We start from the raw sequence: 17,266 nt of genomic DNA, 5'->3' as shown, positions 1-17,266 counted from the left end.
TTTTCCACGTCACGCCTGCAAAGTTGATTTTTTTCATCTTCCCATCTTTTGTGTGGTCGTCTTATATGTTATACTGTATATAAAATGCATGTATATGGCTCTTTATTTTCTTTCTTGTATTAAAATGGAAAAAGAAACAGGACATAATTCATGGTACAAACTTTATTTATATTGTTTATAAATTTAGTTTATTTTTCTCTTTGAAAAAAATCATACAGATGATGTTTTGGCCTTATTCTTGGCCTTAATGTTTTACCTTATTCTTAATATCGTCCACCAAGTGATACAATTCTAGAGAAAAGCAAACATTAGCCACTCTGCTAAAATTGTTCCTTTTCAGCCTGTTGACGTTTTTGGAACAGTTCATTTTAAACAGTTTTATGGAAGGGAAAAAAGTATGTACAACTATTTAATAATATTTAATAAGCTATTTAATAATCAAGCATCATGACTTTGTTTACTAGACACCACCTACAGTTCTTTGGAGCTGTAGCTCTACTGATGTCTTGGAAAATCTTTTCCACCTTCTAAAAGCCACTGTCTTTGACTTGTATATTAACATCTATTGACATATACATACTAAATATATAGTATTTTAAATTATTTTTCCATATCGTTTTGACCCCAGTACACATTGCTCAACCAGCATGAAAGGTAAACGTAATTACAGTACTTTCAATTGACACAGGTGTGCAGTTCTGACAGGTGTACTGATAAGGAGCCATGGCTGGTGCTCAGATGGTGTGGCCTGCTGTTGGCTGCAGCTACCTCTAAGCACTTGGGTGTAGACTTCTTCACAGACGAGGCATACATCTGTAGGAAAAGTAACATCTGGTGCCACTGAAACCCAACCATCCTGACATACCTGTTGGTTCTCTCTGTAGGAGCTTCCCTGGGTCAAAACCAACCTAATGCACACTTGGTATATGAGGGGTGTTTACTCCTTGGGTCTAATAAACAGTTCCATGCTTCAGGACACAAGAATGCACCCATCTGCGTCTTTTAAAGGCCTTGCCCATTGGTTTCTGACTTGGCCGTTTTGGAGCTTGCTAGGCTGAGTGTCTCCAGCAGCTCCTGAAGGTCTTCTTCTTCAGAGGAGCTGCTCCCTGAATCACGTGAAGCTGGCCTCCTGATGGGATGCTGTCTGGAATCAAACTCTTTGCTGGCTAAGGCTTCTTCCCTCAGGTGCTTGTTGCACTGTGTTGAGGCAAGGTGGTCTGAAGCAGAGGACAGAAGACTTAAATTTAATGCTGCCCCCTGGTGGATACATAAAGATCATAATAGCCACGGTCTGAGCAGATGGAAATATAATTTGAAACCGGAGTGAAGGATCATTTATGTATCAAGTGGCAGGTAAGAAATTAAATGGTAAAATAGAGACTATCATCAGCAGCTGCCTTACAATTCCTTCAGCTCTACAAGGTATTCTCACACATAACCCGAGTTATGGAAACAGTATTATGCCATGTTTGACATTACCTCCGGGTGAAATGGGCTGCATTAGACGATTAAGCTGCACATTCCAGTGCTTTACATGGCGACTGGCCCTTCGTAATCTCTTTTTGGCTTCCTGAAGAGAAAGAAAGGAAATCAGAAGGAGCAGAGGAGGAAAATAGAAAGAAAGGAGAAACAAGAAGAGATTTTAGTCTCTAAGTTAAAAATGAATCAAATGTTTTAGTTTCCCTAAATCTTCTTTGTATATCAGTTATCACACCAAACATGATTCCAAGATTATCTATTGAGTTGAATTTGGCATCAGCCTTTCATTTTTTAATCATAATAATGTCACTAAAATAACATCATTGCCTTGTGTTTCAGGTGTGTGTGGAATGCTTTTTTTCATACACATGCCTTGCCTGCATTCACACGTACCTTCAGGTCCAGGTTGCTCTTCTGTCTTGTTTCTTGAAGATTCCTGAGCTCCCGTGATGCCATCTCAAAGGCCTGAACTTTGTCAGCCACTTCCTCTTTCATCTTGTTCTTCTCCAGCTGGGCCTTCATTAGCATCACCTCCTGCTCCTCCTTCAGCTGTTTCAACTGTTTTAGCTTTTCCTCTTCCTCCTGCAGCAGCCTGCCACACACAGACACACACACACACACACACACACACACACACAAATACAAACCTGGTCAATGCGGGCTTTTCTCTACTTACTGGCTGAGCTTCAAGGTCCATGAGCCAATGCATGATCTTAATGCGTTAATGTACCTCAACAGAGTATGGTAAAATTAGGCTTTTGAATAGTGTGAATGCCCACTAAGCTGACCTCTCCTGCTCCATCCTGGCTCTCTCCTCCTCCAGTCTGGCGTGGATCTCTGTGTCCAGGGCGATCTCTAGCCGCTGCTGGGTCAACTCCAGCTCCTGGATCCTCCTCCGCTGCCTCTCGGCCTCCTGCTCCTTCAGAACGATCTCCGCTGCCATGCTCTCCCGGACCTTGTCCAAACAAGAGAGGGAGGGACAGTGCGTTATCTTCCTTATTCATATTATTTGAGGGGAAGAACTCCAGCATTTAGGGAAGGCACTATATATTTTATAAGTTCTCCTTCAGGAAAGCAGAAGGAGGAGTAGACAGCAACTCCTATCCAGTCACTCCACAATCACCTCCAATTAACATGAAGAACTCTATAGTTAAATGTTTACAATGGGGGGCGAGAGGTGAGCAGAGGTGAACAGTCTCCCTGGTGCATATGTGTGTGTTTGTGTGTCCTCCCTGGCCCTCTTACCCTCTCTGCTTCCTCTAGTTGTCTCTCCAAGGCCCTCTGTACCTCTTGTTGCTGTTCTCTCCCCCTCTCCTCCTCCCGCCGCCGGTGCTCCTCGCACTCCTGCTGTATCTAGGACACAGTGCCACTCACCGTTAAGCACACATCCAGGAAAAACAAACAAAACATAGCATACTTTCCAACCCGGCTCCATTGTACAGTATTGGGATACCACACCATGATTAACAAAATGTATCCCCTTGCCTGGAAATATATACAGTGAGGGAAAAAAGTATTTGATCCCCTGCTGATTTTGTATGTTTGCCCACTGACAAAGAAATGATCAGTCTATAATTTTAATGGTAGGTGTATTTTAACAGTGAGAGACAGAATAACAACAAAAAAATCCAGAAAAATGCATTTCAAAAAAGTTATAAATTGATTTGCATGTTAATGAGGGAAATAAGTATTTGACCCCTTCGACTTAGTACTTGGTGGCAAAACCCTTGTTGGCAATCACAGAGGTCAGACATTTCTTGTAGTTGGCCACCAGGTTTGCACACATCTCAGGAGGGATTTTGTCCCACTCCTCTTTGCAGATCCTCTCCAAGTCATTAAGGTTTCGAGGCTGACATTTGGCAACTCGAACCTTCAGCTCCCTCCACAGATATTCTATGGGATTAAGGTCTGGAGACTGGCTAGACCACTCCAGGACCTTAATGTGCTTCTTCTTGAGCCACTCCTTTGTTGCCTTGGCTGTGTGTTTTGGGTCATTGTCATGCTAGAATACCCATCCATGACCCATTTTCAATGCCCTGGCTGAGGGAAAGAGGTTCTCACCCAAGATTTGACGGTACATGGCCCCGTCCATCGTCCCTTTGATGCGGTGCAGTTGTCCTGTCCCCTTAGCAGAAAAACACCCCCAAAGCATAATGTTTCCACCTCCATGTTTGACGGTGGGGATGGTGTTCTTGGGGTCATTCCTCCTCCTCCAAAAACGGCGAGTTGAGTTGATGACAAAGAGCTCGATTTTGGTCTCATCTGACCACAACACTTTCACCCAGTTCTCCTCTGAATCATTCAGATGTTGGCAAACTTCAGACGGGCCTGTACATGTGCTTTCTTGAGCAGGAGGACCTTGAGGGCGCTGCAGGATTTCAGTCCTTCATGGTGTAGTGTGTTACCAATGTTTTCTTGGTGACTATTGTCCCAGCTGCCTTGAGATCATTAACAAGATCCTCCCGTGTAGTTCTGGGCTGATTCCTCACCATTCTCATGATCATTGAAACTCCACGAGGTGAGATCTTGCATGGAGCCCCAGACTGAGGGAGACTGACAGTTATTTTGTGTTTCTTCCATTTGTGAATAATCGCACCAACTGTTGTCACCTTCTCACCAAGCTGCTTGGCGATGGTCTTGTAGCCCATTCCAGCCTTGTGTAGGTCTACAATCTTGTCCCTGACATCCTTGGACAGCTCTTTGGTCTTTGCCGTGTTGGAGAGTTTGGAATCTGATTGATTGATTGCTTCTGTGGACAGGTGTCTTTTATACAGGTAATGAGCTGAGATTAGGAACACTCCCTTTAAGAGAGTGCTCCTAATCTCAGCTCGTTACCTGTATAAAAGACACCTGTCCACAAATACATATTTCCCTCATTAACATGCAAATCAATTTATAACTTTTTTGAAATGCGTTTTTCTGGATTTTTTTGTTGTTATTCTGTCTCTCATTGTTAAAATACACCTACCATTAAAATTATAGACTGATCATTTCTTTGTCAGTGGGCAAACATACAAAATCGGCAGGGGATCAAATACTTTTTTCCCTCACTGTATAGACCTTTTCACATATAAACCCTCCTAGAAATGAAATATTGTAGCAGAAACCATAGTTCTCCAATTGAATAACAAACATACAAGATACTCATGCAGTTTGAAATTCTGTGGTCTGGATGTTTGTAATGTATACTCTACCTGAGCAAACAGGTACACAGTATAGGCAAAATGCACAGGTTTCTGTTCAGTTCTTACAGTTTGTTGGCAATTTTCATCAAGGACAAAGCAGTAACGGTTGCTGTGCAGTTTTGGAACTACAGTGAAATACTCCAGATGCCACCGCACCCAACCTAGGTTTTAATATAGTATTTGTTTTCCCTGGGCTATTGCTGCATCCTTGCACACTCACCACTGAAATACCTACCAGCTGCAGCCCCACCCAGGCCTTGGCACCCCCCCTCCCACACGCTGCTGTACAGACACTGACACCTCCACACCCACAACAAAGCTACCACAACACAGAGCACATGCCAGCACTCCTGTATGCGAAGAGGCTTTCTCATGCTCTCAATGCACTTTCCCATGCCCTCTGTTGTTTGTTTTGACTAGGATTGTCCAAATTGTCCTCCAGTGTCACTGTCTACATCATGTGCAGGGAATCCCAAGTAACTGAACTGAGAGAGCCCTGTCTGGACACATTGGGGGATTTGTTGCCTTGGGGATCGGTGACACAGAACAGTCCCAAAGCTTTATTTATCTTTGTAATCTAAGGACCAAGGCCTATCAGACACTTTGTTGCTGCCACCCATTCTCTGTAATACTAAATCTGAGACCTGAAACAGCCTGCTTTTAAGCACACATAGGGAAACATGAAAGACATTTTCTTTCATTCAATATTGCAGTTTGCAGCATGAGTGTGCGGCAATCCTGGCCCTGACTGTCTGTGCTTCACCTTCAGTAGCTGCTCCATCTCCTGCTCCTGCTTTTCCTTCTCTTCCTGAAGGTCCTGCAGGGCCTGTAGCTCCTCTCTGGCCCGGGGGCTCTGCTCCCTCTGCTCCCGTCGGCGTAGCTTCAGCTCCTGATGCAGAGACATCTTTCCCTCCGACAACAGACGGACCGCTGTCTGGATGGCTATTGGGTGGAACAGCCATGGTGTTGAAACTGACGGACTTGTGAGAGGCTTGAGCACCATCACGGACTGAACAGGAGGTCTACTTATATGTCAAACTCAGGCAAGGTAACTGGAAACTAGGTAAGTCACTTTGTTATTCCATTATGTCCAATTTTGCTTGTAGAATGGACTGTTTAATTTGTGAAGGGCTGTAACTGAGTCATGTGTCTCTCCTGTAAACTACTTTATATATGTGTCAGAATCCTGTTAATATCAAGAGCAATGAAGTGTGGTTAGTGTGACTTTATGGTTGTACAACAAATGCCTCTGTAGTTGACTGTATATTTGTGCTTCACAGGTGCAAGGAAAGCAGAACGATATCAAAGAGCATAGTGTGGCTGTCTATTATTCCACCAGGTTGACAGTAATCAATGTTTCCTCACCTTGCATCCAATCCAGACGCTGCTTCTGATCTGACGCACTGATTTCATACGTCCTGTTGGTTGTTTTCACACAAAACAGGCAGCGCTTACCTTCCTTATCTGGAATGGACTGGAAAAGCAAAAACAGCTTTGTGATCCAGTGACAAACAGAGACCAGCAACCAGCCTGGAGAGACTGGGTTCTAATATCTTGGTGTGAAAATAAGAAGGCATAGCTGAATGCTATTTCCATGTAAAAGTGGAATGCCATTGTTTGGGGTTTTTGTGTTTTTTTTGTCATATAAGCCATTCATAGGGCAGAATTACAGTAGATTTCCTATTATATATCTAGAGACACTGTAAGTCTATATCTCTTTGAACCCCAGGTAGGTGGGGCTGCAGTTTGGAAAGCATGGCTCTGACACATAAGTAGCATTAATAGATATGAATGTCAAGAAAAACTGATTAACAACTGGTTGTCCTTATGGTAATAGAGTCAGATCAAACACCTTGCTTTACCTCTACCACACAGTTCCTGTCCAGAACGATCTCTCCCTTCTTATCTTTCAGGTCCTCGCTGACATAGTACAGGATGATGGCAGGCTTCAGCACGAACCAGCGCTCGTTCCAGTTCCTGCGCATGTGGCCTTTCTTCCACATGTAGCCCTGGGGGGGTGGGGGATGGGGGGGTGAGAGCAGAGTCAAGATGTCTCTCCCACCTCCTCAAGGCGGCAACTGCAGCATAATTCCAAACAATACCTTATTCCCCAATTTGGTTTCAGTTTATTTTGTTGCGTGGTTGTCTCTACATTGCATAATCCAGCACTCATTCCAGTCAACGTCAAGCCCTCTTGATACTAGAGATCTATCCGCGGTATCGAAACATTATTTGCAGCTGATGTGAAGCATTTTATTTCTGAAGTCGCTGACTTCTGCAAATAACTCCATGCTCACTAATAAGGTCTCCTTACATTCTGTGCTCTGCAGCTCAAACCAACACTTACACCCTAAAAAAAATTTCTTTGTATATTTTTTTTCTCTGACAGTTAAAATAGGTGTTTCTTTTATTTGTTTGTTTGTTTTAAATAAATGCATTTTTAAGGAAGGGATCTGTTAAACCAATCATTTAGTACACTACATAACTTGATGTGAAAAAAAAGGCCAATTTAAACCTTTGTAAACAAGATTTTTATATCTGCCTTGTTTTTTGTTTTTTTAAATAACCTCCCATCTTTCTTCAAAATCGTGAACGATCTTTTTCATTATGATCACAGAAACATGCATCGCATGGGTTCTAGATTAACCAAAGGAAAACATAAGATTTGTGCTCTAGAACATGTCTCCTGTCAATGCATCCATGTCTGGTTATGTCTTTCACCAGCACTGCCCCAGAGAGTGGTACAGCTACTTCTGATCTGAAACGCTAGAGAACCCAAGCAAGAATCTTACTCACGGTTATCTCCCCGTCCCATGTCTGATAATTTCACACCTTTTCAAAACCACCCCCATCCTGTGCCTCATTCCTCACTGCCCTGCTATGATACACTTAATCATAATTTCCCTTACGCTTGCCCCTCCTGGAAAAAAGTCACACAATGCCACTGCCCCCCAGACACAACTCTTTCACCATTGTGCAAACATATACCCCACATCGATCGCGATCATAAAGCTTTTGGCAATTTTTCTGCGCTCTAAGTGATTCTACCTTCTTCAACACGTTGTGGTACATTTCCTGGAAGACGTCATCTAATGCCAGACTGAAAGACTCGATGTTGGTGATGTTCAGCAGATTCCCAGAATTCATCTGTTCCAGGAAGATCCACACTGACATTCCGTCTTTCAGCTTGATGTTCTGGGAGTATAAGTCGTCCAGCTCCTTGCAGTTCCACTCCATGCTCATAGCCCCAGTGATTTTCTTCATCAGATACTCCACCTGCAGAAGACCAAGAGAGAGAGAAACATGAAACTATGCCTCCTAATGCTCCTGTTACGACTTCTATCAATTTACTGCACTTCTCCTATGGCTCTTCCCTTTAGCACATACCTAGGACTTAACTGTCTCATGTCTGCACTTGTTACCTAATTGTACTAGTATGTATGTACTGATTGTACTGCTGCACTTTTGCAATGCTTTAAAATGTTTCTTGTTTAAATTGCCCCGGATTAGGGCATCTGTTAATAGAAAAATAAAATAATGAGCATGCTATTACTTCAGAGAAGAAGTTAAGCAAGGAAATATATTACTAAGAATAATGAACGTCTATGCAACTACACGTGCAACAACCAAAATAATAAAAACCTGAATTATTCTTCTCATAACAGATCATCCAGATATTAATAACTTTATCAGCCCACTGTTTTAGCAGGGAAAACTGAAATATGTGAAGAAGTTAGTTTAGCCACGAAGAAAACGATCAGACATACACCCAAAAAGTGCAAACTGAGTGATATTTTGTGTATAAATAGAGTCCTTTGCATGAGAGGAACACCACTAAAATATTGCTCTGTTGTGACTCAGTTGTGCTTGGACATGAGTGAGTCATTTCAAATGTAGTCCTATATGTAGTTGTTCTACAAATGTTCTGGAAAACAGTTATGACATTTGATTGAGTTTCTATTTAGCAGGAATGTGAAATTGTTGAATATAGCCCCTCTGCCTCTGAATGCACCCCCCAGTGGAACTGAATGAACTGGGTAAGAATTATTCAGCCAGAGGGAGTTTGGTGACAGCGTGTATCCATGGAGATTGGAGATACTATCAGTTCAGTTTTGTCGTTTTGAGCTTCATACAGGAAACCATCACTGCTGAGCAGGAAGTCGGGGGGTGGGTTAAAGAGCGTGAGCTTCGCCTGCCCACGTTTACTAAGAGGAGAGTCGAGAATGACAGGTACTGTGGGATGTGAAGAGTTGACAGCAGCCGAAGCAAACTTTGCCACGTCAGATGCAGCGTGTTTTTCTTGATGTGGTCCAACTGTCCTGACCTACTGTGCTCGGCCTGATTCTCAGATAGCAGCCACAATGTGTGACAGACTGAGTGTGATGGACTGAGTGTGACTGATGGAGCACTCAGACCCGGTCCATTCTGGGGGCACAAATAAGACCCTCGCACAAATTTAGAGCTGAATGCCATGGTGCAATTGCAGTGGAGGAAAGCAAAAAATTGAGCAAACCATGACACATGCTTTCTGAAGAATTAGTCACTTTATATCAATAAAACATTAAGTACTCCACACCATTTTTTTCCCTCATAGTAGGAAATGCTGCTGCTCACCTCCTCTGGGATCATGACGAGGGGATATCTGTCCTCTGACAAAATGTTAAAGAGACAGAAGAGTTTGAAGCAGTCTCTTTGAGAGCAGATGCCCACTTTTCCTGCGTTGAAGTTCTTTTTCGATGTCATCATCCAGCACAGGTCATCAAACGTCTCCTTGTCAAAGGTGCCCTCTTTGGCCTGGTGAAGAACAGAGGCTCAGTCACAACTCACACGACATGACACCTCCAAAAACACCAGCCAGCTGCATGATAGCTGGTCATTCCATGTCCAGTTAAACTGAGTGGATTTGTAGTTAACTTAACTAGGGCCTAGACCACCTCAAAACTGTCAAAACTTGTCTGCGAGCCACAAAACACAATCCTAAACCCTATCCCATTTCGTTTAACAGTAGTAGAAAGTGGCTTTTGACAGGTAGGTGAACCCAGTGATCCGTCCTCCTCCCAATATGTGGTACCATCCCAACAGGGTTGTGCCATTGTAGCTGTTCCTCCCTTAGTTGTTAAGACTGTAAAGAGTCTGCAACCAAGAACCATGGCAACAAAATATGCAAAGCTGGTAACAGAGGTGTGCCATATGACCATTAACAAGACCTGAACTCAAGTGATTATCACACCCACCATGTAAAACTGATAAACCAGCAGAAAGACTTGATGCCTCATTGAACTGATTTGGGCCTGGATCAATTGAAACAGGTGTCTGTGTTTGTCAGGATTAGAAACATTTAGTCGACTTACAATGTATCCTTTACTATTAACAAGTTGCATATCCATATAACCGCACCTATCTGGTGAATAGGATGTGGTGTGAAGCATTAATTTAAAGATCTTAAAGACAGATTTCCCAACATCGGTAATCAGCCTATTACTGAAATCAGCATGTGGGTCCATTAAAACATAATTGAAAAGTATTTTGTTATTTTCAATGCTGTCTGTATGTTTACTTTGTTTTAAAGGAATGAGAGATGATGATTCCTTGCATCAGGAGTGGTTGTAGACTTCAAGGTTTAGGGGGGCTTCATGAGGCTGATGTTTTTTTTTCCGGTGTTAAGGGGGGGGGGGGGGTGGTTGCCGGTGACGGTATCAGACTGTGTTTTGCAGGGTTACTTATTCGTTCTTGTATTCTTTTGTTAATTTGTTTCTTTTGTTGGACTGTTTGACCGTGTCGTTAGTTCATAATCATGTTATTAGGAGGTCTGAGAGACAATGCAGGGGTGCTGAAGCCCCCCTAAATAGGGTCTAGCTACGCCAGTGCCTTACATGCATCTCTTCTTTTCTATTCCAGAGTGCCACTGGTTGCTAGCATCACATACAAACATCCATCCATTTTTATTAACTGCTTCATCCAGTACAAAGCAGCACTTAACCCTAACCCCCTAACCCTAAACCTAACCCTCACAAAAAACTTTCTGCATTTTTACATTTTCAATAAAACATCATTTAGTATGTTTTTTAAGTGATTTGACTCATGGGGACTCTAGACAAAGTCCCCACATTTCACATTTATAGCATAATAACCTTGTAATTACAAGTAACCTAAAAAAAAGTCCCCATATATCATGAAAACCTGTACACACACACACACACACACACACACACACACACACACACACACACACACACACACACACACACACACACACACACACACACACACACACACACACACACACACACACACACACAGCACTTGCACAGCTACAGGGCATTTTAGGATAGCCAGTCAAGCTAAGCAGCATGTCTTACGGTATGTGGGTGGAAACAGCAGCCCGAAACCACAGAGAGAAGATGCACCCAAGGCCACAACTAAACCCAAGGTCCCAGGAGTTGTGAGGTTGCAGTGCTAAGCACTGTGTCTTTGCCTACCCACTTACACATACACAGAAATCTGCCTCAGTTTAGGCTGTGCACACCCCCCGCCAAAGGATGTACCACTTCATCGTGATCCAAAGTGGTTAATCTGTTAATATACATCCAAGACTGAAAGACAGTCGCATTTGAGTGTCTAGAGATGTCTGTCTGTTTTTAATGTCGCCCCCACACCTGTATTCATAGTATATGTTTGTGCACAATATCACACCTTCTGATGTTTCTAACTTGGATCCGTAGGCTGTTTTTTGGACATGCTTCCTCTCATTTTTCTGTGTGAGCTGCAGCATCTATCACTTACTACTGAAGGCAAACCTGTTTTTGCTCATGACCCACCCCCTAATAGAAAACTACAGAACTGTACTCAGTTGAGGCTTCATTTTTAGTATGATGCCACTTTCTTCTAATCATAAATGTAACCGCTATGATGTACCGGTTTGTAGTTTGGTATTAGCGGGTGGGTCAAATGTTTGATTTAATCCGACCCAACTTCAGATAACAGACAACAGACTTGAAACCTCTCCTGCTGATTCCCATTTGTTTTATCAAGTTTCCCATCCAGCTAATGTTTGTGGATGGATAGGGAACCACAAATGGCTGTACTGCCACTGGGGAGGGGGGTGTGTGTGTAGATGACACAGTCTCCTCTAACCTTTGCCAGTATGTATTTGTTGAGGTATGGCATGTATCCCTGATTGGACACTGGGCCGTCATCGTCATCCCGAAAGTGCTCCTCCAGGGCTACAGGATCATGGGGGATTTTCAGGGCTGTGTACAGATTGTGAGACAAAACCTGCAGACAAAGTGGGAAAAGAAGACTTTGAGAATTTACTTAAGGCAAAAAAAACAAAAAAACAAGGACTCTGTGTATTATTATTATATATGTTAATATATCGTGAAGGGTGTCTTTTATTGTAGAGATGTTATCTGGTGAGAGGATCACAAAAAGCAGCTGAGCAGTTCTGACTGCACAAACTGTACAAAAGTATCTCTTATACAATAAGAGACAAACTTCACACAACCTATTAATTTATTATAAACCACATGCAAGGATTAGATGCACAAAAATATTTAAAGTGATTTTTTAAAATTAATTAAATCATCAACCCCCTTTCTCTCCATCTAAAATGTTTTACTCCGGGATCTGCTGTGGTGTGTTTTCTGTATTGTGTTTTCATGATACCTAATGAAACACATGTGAAACTTGCAACACTCGCATTTAAGTGTCCATAGAGACATAGAGAAAAGAATCAGACGTTTAGCATCACTGGGAATACCATGAGGTAGACCATGCACAACTGTATTATCCAGGTTATCTCTGATCGGTCAGTTAGTAGGGACCTTCCTGTGAATGTTTACTATAGCCACCAAGAATGCTACATTTTTATCTGTGTTCAGGCTGTTAGATCAAAGATAAGCTGTGTGTTTAAACGTGGGTGGCAGTGAGCGGCAGATGACATCAAAGCAGGCTTGCTGTTTTTTTTTTTAATATTGTGCTACTAATCTGAGGATTGATAGAGTATGTTGCAAGGTAAACAAAGGTGGTTTTCAGACATAATTTGGGTCGTTAATATCACCAATTTCACATGGTAAATGAAATGTGAGGAGTTTTGAAGTGTGTATGGTTCCTGGTGTAAATGAGCTTCAAGTTGTTTGTCCTTCTCAACCCCACCAGACACCCTCCCATCTCCACACTCAGATTAAGATTTATATCAAGGACTTTTTTAAATCTCTAGATCCCTTGGAAGCTTCACAGCACAGAAGTGGAATCTAAATCCTGTTGTGAGGAGTTTTGATGAAGGCAGATTCTGTTATGAAGACTAAACAAATCCACAAAAATAAAACATGTAGTCTAGTATGTGCTCCCTTAAAAAGGTATTGTGTAAGAAACTAATCTACATTGATGAATAAGAGGTAAGGACACAAAGAGGAGTGTCTGCTGTCTGTTCTCACAAGTCTGGCTGTAGTTCCTGGCATAAACACTGTCTGCTGATTTTGCCATTCTTACAGCGCAAATGGCAATTTTCTATTGAAAATAACAAACAAAAAACACATGATGTAACACATTCATGGGTAGCCAAGTGCCAAGAAAAAAAGACAGCAATACCATGGTGGCTACAAAGAGGACCTGGAAGCCATTTTACAAAGTGTTACATTCAGCAGTCCACAAGTTGAAACGCATTCAGTATTTACATTTCACAGCTGAGCAACATGTTGTGTGAGGGAGCCCTGTTGAAACGCGCCATTTCAGGACTTCTCTGGAGTGGGGAAATGAAGTGAAAGAACCTATTTACAAGTCCGGCTTAGTAGGTGGGTGTGAATTTTCATTGGCCCGTAACTCAAACTCAAATATATGAAAAGGTGCTCAAATTCAGTGGCGTCATGCCGCAGATATAACATACAGCCAGTGTAGCATTTTACAAATGTGTGATACTTTCTAGGGATATTGGAAAGTATATATATATATAAAATAAATAATAGAAATCATCACTGCTGCTTTTGTTATGTGTCCTGGATTTCATTGCTGCTTTTTTGTCATTAGATGCAGAACTAAGTGACTTAATGGAGAAGGAAAGCAATCCTGATGGCTGGGACAGAAACCTCAAAATGATCTATGGTACTTTAACTGTTTTCTAATGGCTTTCACTTGATTTGCATAAAAAAGCAATTATTTAGTGGTTCTGTCTCAGCTCTTAACAGCTGGCATACAAGATGTTGTTTTTCAAAATCCTTTTTGTTTTTAATATAATAAATACATATTTAATTTTTTATGTTTTATAAGATACATTTTTGTAAACATATATATCGCTCACATGTAGCTCATTAATAAACCACTATCTTCTATCTTGATCTTCTATTCTTGTTCTTTGTTTGTAGTAATTTTTGCTTGGTAATTTTACAATTAAGCTGAAATATGTTCACTCAGTGTCACTTCTCAGTTTTGTGTAATACAAGAAAGCATGTTTTAAAGCTACTTTTAAAAGATCTTGAAAAATACACTTTCAATGTGAAATGTAGAGAAAAAAACTCTTGAAGTCTTGAATGCACATCTTAATGAAAAGGTCTTAACACTAACTTTTTTCTCCCTTTTTAACCAACAGGCTTTTATTTTTCTTGTGCAGACTTGAAGAGCACGAGAAAAAAATGTGTGAGAGATACAAATCTTTGAAACTCCACAAATTACTACACACAGTACTCATTTTCCTGTCTTTACATTTCACCTTCTTTTTCTGTTACTTTCATCAGACATTGTTGATACAAATACAGACGAAAGAGTCAAGTGTTTTACAGTAATGAACACCTTTGGTTCAAGAATCTACAGCATTTGTTGGCACCAGATAACATTTTTTATTATATTTCTCCAAGCCATGTTGTTGCTATTTTACCAGCAAGTCCCCCTTACTCACCCTTATACCTTGGAGGTTAAATAGCTGCTTATACACAAGGCAGAACACATAACCAGTGTTTAAAATCAAAGCCTGCTTTTAATACAGGTTGTTTTAACACTAGGAAGCACATTATTTTATATATTGATCATGCAAAAAATATAGTTTGGGAGACACTTTTCAATACTACAAAAATAAAGTAAAACATTTTGATAACACATTATACAAACAGGGATATAAGTAAACTAGATTTCCATGCAAACATAATCAACTGGAGAGTTCAAAAGCCAGCAAATTCAGCAACTAAAGACACTTAGTTGCAACATCAGCTTTATATAAATTATAAATAGTGGAAAGCAATATGTCTGCCAAGATTATTTTGAGTCTGTTTAAGTGTTTAATTTCACTCAACAAACGGAAACACTGAAATGTAATTTAGGTTTCATGCAAGGAAATACAAGGGGATGCTTAAATTCAACTATTGCCAAAACTATATATGTACAATTATGATATACAATTAAACGTGTCTGGTTAGTCATCCTACGCCCATACAGCAATCCAAATGCATAATTAACCATAAGAGTACCATCAGCAATAAAGGTATTTGATGATGAAGACAGGAAGTTACTGTTTTCAAAGAGGCTCTCACTTCAGAAACTTTCCTGACAAAAAACAATCAACATCAACAATGCTCAAACAGGATAATAATAATCAAATTAAATATACCTTTAATTGGGATTTGGACACCTTTCCACTTTTCTCCACATCCAGGGATGTAAAGGCATACCAGATAGATTTAAGGAGTTCTGCTTTGAAATCCATCTTACTGCTTTCTGCCACATACTCCACTCAGCTGAGGCAATGACTGAGTGAGGTATGTCACAGCGACAGCAAGAGAGAGAGAGAGAGAGAGAGAGAGAGAGAGAGAGAGAGAGAGAGAATGTGTATGTTGGTCAGATGAGTGTGGGTGGAGACTGTGCTTAAGAAAGAACAAGTCAGAGAGAAAAAAAAGTCTCTAGAATGTGGAAAACAAGTTTGACAGCTGTCTGTCAAATTTGAGGGAAGACCATCCCCTCCTCCCAGAAACAAAGCAATTGCAAACTCTCACACAGAAACACAAACACACACACACATTTCCATCAGCGCGTAAGTATTTTAATTGTCAAGTGAACTGCATTTCAACAACCTGCTCCTGTAACTGAAGCAAGCTGAAAAATAGCGTGATTAAACATATACACTTTTATTTATTTATTATATTATTTATTGAGTGTGCATTGCATGGAGTTTTTTTTTTACAGTAACAATTGTTTATAAATATTAATATATAGGCCTGCTACCTATTTCCAAGTTGTTTCAAACTAGAATTGCAAGAGAACAGTAACAAACTTCCCTTCAATTATCTAAAAAACTATAAATCCTTAATTCTGCACTTCTGTACACTCTATAATTCAATACCTATTTATCCATAAATCAACCACATTAAATTGAAGGGGGATTCATCAATACTCTACAATTTGTTCCAGTCATACACCCATTTTAAAGAGTGGGAGTTTTCAGGGTTGGCCTCTTTCTAAGGAGAACATTTTAGAGTTTTCTACGAATGGGAGTGGGGCAAAGTTGGATGAGTTAAGGAAGTTCTGGCAACAAATGGGAGTCTTGTGTTAGTCATGATGATACAGCACTTGCCTTTCCTTAATAAGTGGTGTTAACAGAGTGTGGCACAGCTCCGTGAAAATATAGAGGCCTTTGCGTTGATCGCTAACCTCATTTACAAAACTTTTGCTGCTTTTAACGCTGTGGAATGAGTCAACTCTCTCTCCCACCCCCAAAGTGTTGTTTTGTGTCAAACCACAATGTCTCTCTGACATTTATTCCACTCTGTAAACTCGAAGCTTCCCCAGGTGATAAATCTGTAATAGAGATCTCAACTGTGTTAGGCCACTTCAAACATCGCGAGAATCATCAAACTTCACCAGAAAACTGGGCCGACTCATTAATGACTAGTACTTTAAATACCATCTTGAACATGGGAATGTCCTACTGAATTATATTATTGGATATTAGCATATCTTATACTAAATATTAGTTTACATTCACGTTTAATTTCTAATTAAATCTGAGAAAATTCGAAGGAAATTGACTCTTGGTTTGTATATTATTAAATATATTTTTGCATAATTTTTCTTTGGAAGTATGATGTAACTGTTTTGGTCTATTATGAAATTCGACATGATTCAGTACCCTGCTTGAGTTAAATGCATTTTATAGGAATAATATTAAGTTATATATGAAGTGGGCTGTATGCAGCCTATGGCTTAGTATATGCCAGTACAGTATAGTCCCTGGCGGGCAGAGCTGGGCTCAGGCTGTGGCTCTGCTCGGGACCGCAGCTCTGTACAGGGGCGTGTTGGGCTGCGTGTTGGAGGCGCCGGGCCTGAACCTCACATCACACCCGCTATGTTCTTTAAAATAACTCCAAACAAAGTCGGATTACATTTTGAGTCTAGATAATAGGTTTGGTTCTCGTTTTGAAAAAATTACAGAGGGAAATGCAATTTAGCCTTAGCTATTTATTTTTTATTTTTGTGCCATAAATACATTTTCGTACACAATTGTATTGAGTTTATATTTATATCTACAAATTAGTTTTCGATGCAGTAAAATGGACACTAACTAGATCCCGAAATACTATTACTGCAACTCCCTCCTGGCTGGCCTGCCTGCCACTACTACC

At 40.8% G+C, this 17,266-nt stretch overlaps 1 protein-coding gene across 1 annotated transcript; it reads right to left on the bottom strand.

Annotated features, from left to right (window-relative positions):
• Positions 1–147: 147 nt before the first annotated feature.
• Positions 148–15,437, bottom strand: LOC136750321 (differentially expressed in FDCP 6 homolog). The gene is made up of 12 exons (XM_066705297.1): positions 15,259–15,437; positions 11,799–11,939; positions 9,279–9,458; positions 7,713–7,940; positions 6,527–6,673; positions 6,030–6,138; positions 5,428–5,606; positions 2,725–2,832; positions 2,268–2,434; positions 1,873–2,071; positions 1,480–1,570; positions 148–1,217 (listed from the first exon to the last, which is right to left on the bottom strand). Exons 1-12 carry the CDS (start codon positions 15,352–15,354, stop codon positions 1,003–1,005), a joined length of 1,860 nt encoding a protein of 619 aa, XP_066561394.1. The 5' UTR covers positions 15,355–15,437; the 3' UTR covers positions 148–1,002.
• Between the last annotated feature and the right edge of the window lie 1,829 nt (positions 15,438–17,266).

Source organism: Amia ocellicauda, chromosome 5 (assembly GCF_036373705.1).
Source record: "Amia ocellicauda isolate fAmiCal2 chromosome 5, fAmiCal2.hap1, whole genome shotgun sequence".
In the NCBI taxonomy this organism is placed as follows: Eukaryota; Metazoa; Chordata; class Actinopteri; order Amiiformes; family Amiidae; genus Amia; species Amia ocellicauda.
Note: the sequence above shows the minus strand (reverse complement) of the source record. Positions and strands in the feature narration are given on the sequence as shown.